The sequence below is a fragment of the Sinocyclocheilus anshuiensis genome, unplaced genomic scaffold, assembly GCF_001515605.1.
Source record: "Sinocyclocheilus anshuiensis isolate Anshui unplaced genomic scaffold, SAMN03320099.WGS_v1.1 scaffold1254, whole genome shotgun sequence".
NCBI classification, from domain to species: domain Eukaryota; kingdom Metazoa; phylum Chordata; class Actinopteri; order Cypriniformes; family Cyprinidae; genus Sinocyclocheilus; species Sinocyclocheilus anshuiensis.
The window spans coordinates 86,873-91,526 of record NW_015557130.1 but is presented as its reverse complement, the minus strand read 5'-3'; the positions used below and the strand labels follow the sequence as shown (position 1 = coordinate 91,526).

Below are 4,654 nucleotides of genomic sequence, written 5' to 3'. Positions count from 1 at the left end.
ACGGCGTCACACACGAGTACCTGCATGCTCTGCAGCACGTTCAGGAAGTCGTTCATGCCGGTGAGATGCTGCACATCCTCGAAGACGGCCACCAGGAGCGTGGGGAAGATGGCGATGGAGCGCGTCAGCAGCACACGAGCGAAGCGCGACCAGCGCAGGTTCAGGAAACCCTGGGGAGCCGGGAACAGGGACGCTTTCAAACACACCCAAACGCAGTGCCATCCTGTGAACCAAGCGGTCTGCAGATCCACATACCTCCATCACAAACTGACCAGAGTAGGTTCCTGTCATGGTTGAACTCTGTCCAGCGGCGAGGATCCCAATGGCCCAAATATACAGCGCAGCCGGGCCAAAAAAACAGCCCAGAACCACTCCCTTCAATCACAAAAGAAACCGCTTCATTCATTCACAAGCACACAAAGTCCATATGAATGACATGGATATTCGATCGAATATAACATTTGCAGTGATGACTTTAATCAAAGTGCTTTAACCCCTGAAGTGCCACCCCCCATTTTTGAACATAGACGTGAAAGTGCACTATCCAAATGTAAATTATAATTCATCAAAACTTTGGAATACAGATCTAAGGTTGGACTCCTTTTTAAGAAGACAATCTGCAGATTACTGCAGAAGTGGAATCATTTCAAAATATTAAAGTATCAAAAAGTTATAGAAGTTTAAATTTACTGTAAAGAAAATGCACTGTACCAATTTTTTTTATTTTATATAAAGTAAATATTTTACAAAATATTTTTGAATCCAAAATTGATATAAAATTAAAGCCTTATGTCTAAATAAGTTATGTTTCAAATTTGAAGTTGATATATAAAAAAAATGGAGGTTCCTGTGAGATTTTATTTAGGGCGTTATACCACAAACAGCCACCGGGTGCCATCCAAACTCTGTAGAATTTTTGTTGATGCATTTTTCTGTCACGAAGGTCTAAATTTCTCTGTCAATATTACTTCTATCAAAAAATAACCACCAAATATGGAATCTTGAGACTCAGACCTTTCCAAATATATGTGTTTTGTCAAGATTATAAAAACTTTTGATTCTAAAAGACAGTAATACATTTTGTAATATGACACTTGACTCCACCCACTAACGGGAGGAGACAGCTAAAAGATTTTAAGGTACCATTTCCATGGTAAAGCAATGTCCGATTTAAAAATGGTTTTCACAGGATGAATTTGAGGTTTTAAGCTTTCAAATGATATACAATTTATTGATGATTACTAAAATATGTGATAGAGAAAAAAGACAACAAATAAAAGAGCACCATTGGGCCCACCTGTGGGCCGGTGGCACTTAAGGGGTTAAAAGCCAAAGCTGAATTATTAAATATGACATTTTGACCAACAGGCGGCGCTGTCACCAAACTCCTCTGGTCATGGGAAACATGCAGCACTTGCGTTCACATCTATGCATTTGGCAGATGCTTTCAACCAAAACAACTTGCATTGTGCTCAAGGTACACATTTGTATTTTCATCAGTTCTTGCATTCCCTGGGAACCGAAGCCATAATCTACAGATTGAGCTACAGGAAAGATACAGGCTCGAGAGTCTTTTTGGTGTCTGATGCACTAAACAAGATAATCCAAAAAGCTTATGAGAGCTTTCGCCCATCAAATATTTAACGATGTACAGAACAATGTAATGGCAGACATGCAATACGGAAACATGGAAATAGTGCAAGATATCCTGGTGGATTGACAGCATATCTGATAGACTAAAGTAGACCATTAAAAAAGCACTGGTGAATCAAACCTTGTCAGAAAAAAAACATACATCCCAGCCGAGTCTGTCAATGTGGTTATCATATTCAGTTACTATATTCAGTGTGAGATTATTCCAAACAATGCAGCGCAAGGCATTTGTTTGTGTCATACCCCTTTGTAGATGTCGACCTCCAGTGTTTCGTTGTTGGCAGGGAAAAGCTTACTGTGAGGACTTCCTGTTTCATTACACTTCTGACCCTGAAGAGAAAAGATAAACCGCAGTTATATATTCATACTGGGGTGGGCGATATGACCAAAAACATATTTCACGGTATGAGAAATTTTATTTCACGATAACGATACATAGAGGGGTTAAAGCAAAAAAAATCCTGAGCCTGAACTTTTTTCCGGGGGTGGGGCGGGGGTGGGGGAGCAGCACATGCAAAGCATGCAATGACTGTGCCAACTTTAACATTTGAAAGGATACTATGGCAGAGTTATCGCTTTCTTTTTTCAAACCGATTTATTTTTTTCATGAATATATGGTTGACCTGAAGAATGAAAGCTGTATCATACACTTGGAAAATTATGAGCTATATCACCGCTTATCGACACTAGGGGTGTGACAATACACTTAGCTCACGAGATGAGACAAAATACAGATACTAGGTTCACTAGAACGAGACAATATTTTAATACTATTTTTAAGAAATTTTCAATGACAAAATATTTGTCTTTTAATTACAAAAAGTAAATCAATGCAGTTGTATTTAGAAATATTTTAACTAATCTAGGGCTGTAACTAATGATTATTTTGGTAATCAAGTAATCTACTGATTATTTTGACAATTGAGTAATCTGATATTTTTTAGTAACAAATAAACCTAAATGAAAACCAGGCTTTAGTATGACTATTTATATATAAACTAACGATGAGGCAATAATAATTGGCTCAAATAAAATATCAAAACCAAGAAATTACATGATTGAATTGAACAACACTGTTAAAGTACATAATGTAATATGCCTATACATAATATGAACATATCCAACTTAAGTACATTATGTGTTCTAACAAATACCTGCAGAGGGCGCCAACGGCCTGGTGACGTTTCACTTTACAGCGTGATTAAATGATGTTTAAATGTTTAAAAGTGATTCAGTCAAGTGCAGTGTCTCTTTACAGCAGTGTAATGAAAATACACTTTTCTTAAAGCTTATTGTTGAATTTCACTGTATCTGCTCTTTTTAACATGTTGTATACTGTAAGAGACATTGAGCTGTAAAACGATACCTGATTGCCAAAAGAAGGTTTTTGCAACCGTGTTCTGAACTGATCTCACTAGTGTGTGAGACTGTTTTGTAGTGTGTGTGTTTCTGAGGGCTTGTGTGTCATGTCTGAGGGAAAAGTTAGTTTTTTTCAGCAAGAGTGAATGGTTTTGAGTGGAGAGCTTCATTTTGACTTGAGAATAGGAAGTTTGGGGAATTGGGTGAGAAGTTATGGATTTGTGTTGAGAGGAAAGGAGGCACAATTTCAAGAAATGTGTTTGAGCAATCGAGAAAAACTGTAAGTAGTATATTGCGCATATATATATTTGCATACCGCGGAATACACAATATAGCAAAAACCCTAACGATAGACACTTTATTCCGCAGTAACGATATATACCGTCATACCACCCAGTCCTAATTCATTCACAAACTCAAATGTGAAACACTCAAATATCCCACTGTAAGCCTCTCATAAAGGAAGCAGATGTGAAAGTGCTCACCACTTCCATGTTGGTCTTGCCATAGAAGGCCTCTGCAAAGACGGCCACCACAAAAACATTGATGAGGAAGGAGATGAAGAGAGCGATGGAGGACTCGATGAAGTAGTACTTGTTGGCCTCCTTCACCTCCTTCTTGTTTGCTCGGTTTATGTCTCGTGACTTAAGCGAAGAAAAAACACTGATTAACCACACATCAGATGGACTTCATGACAAATACAGAAAATCTAATTATAGAAGTAATACACAAACAAGTTTCACTCATTTATTTACTTGTTTTTCCAAAATGAAAAAGTAGGAAACTCTTTCCATCCAACACATTTTTGTAGGGCTGTGGATTCAATGCATTCCCCTTTGGTGTGATTAATTATGGGAAATAACACTGATGCAGAGTGACTGACTGACTGCGTGATGAAGCCTATCAGAATGCAGTTATATGAGCCTAAAATTCAACATATGCAAGAGTGCTGTTTCTCCCCTATATCTGTACCATTGAGTTTATACAAGTTCAATAAACAAGAAAGAAGTAATATTGTGTTTGCAAACAAAGCCACAGCAGTGATTCTTTACTGAATGAATCCACATTTTTGAACGAATCGAGTGAGTCAATGATTCAGTGACTCGTACATTAAGAATGAATGAATCAGTGTTTGAACGAATCAGTTGAATGAATGAATCCATTCACTCTAACATTTTTTTACATTTCGTATTTCAGTATTCACTTTTTAAACCCATTAATGCCCATTTAAAACCATTTAATCTCGTAGCATAACTTATGTAATTCAAATCGCAGTGTAAATGCATTCAATACACCTACATGCCACTTCTGAAAACAACGTTATGGCCATATTGTAGCCTAAAAGGTTTATGTGTAATAAATTCTATGTTAAATCAAATAAAATATTTCTTCCTAAAGCTACGATTTTGTACATTTTGTGTCTCTTCAATGATTTCCTCATCTAACACAATAATGATTTTATCCTTTGGGGGTTATTTCTCACCAAAATTGATATGCAATTAATTAGATGAATTAATCAGCACGTCATGCAATTGAATAATTAATTAATGAGATTTTTAATCACCTGACAGCCCTAATAATTTAACTGGTTCACACACACACACACTCACACACACACTCACTCACTCACTCACTCACTCAC

At 37.1% G+C, this 4,654-nt stretch overlaps 1 protein-coding gene across 5 annotated transcripts in view; it reads right to left on the bottom strand.

The window, feature by feature from the left end:
- LOC107677945 (natural resistance-associated macrophage protein 2-like) overlaps positions 1 to 4,654 on the bottom strand; it is a 27,857-nt gene that overhangs the window by 9,403 nt on the left and 13,800 nt on the right. For all 5 annotated transcript variants that reach the window (XM_016473021.1, XM_016473020.1, XM_016473024.1 and 2 more), the window contains exons 11-14: positions 3,498 to 3,656; positions 1,897 to 1,983; positions 256 to 375; positions 21 to 170 (exon numbers count right to left, since the gene is read on the bottom strand). In XM_016473021.1, the coding sequence (XP_016328507.1) occupies positions 21 to 170; positions 256 to 375; positions 1,897 to 1,983; positions 3,498 to 3,656 (516 nt within the window). The remainder of the gene's footprint in view (positions 1 to 20; positions 171 to 255; positions 376 to 1,896; positions 1,984 to 3,497; positions 3,657 to 4,654) is intronic.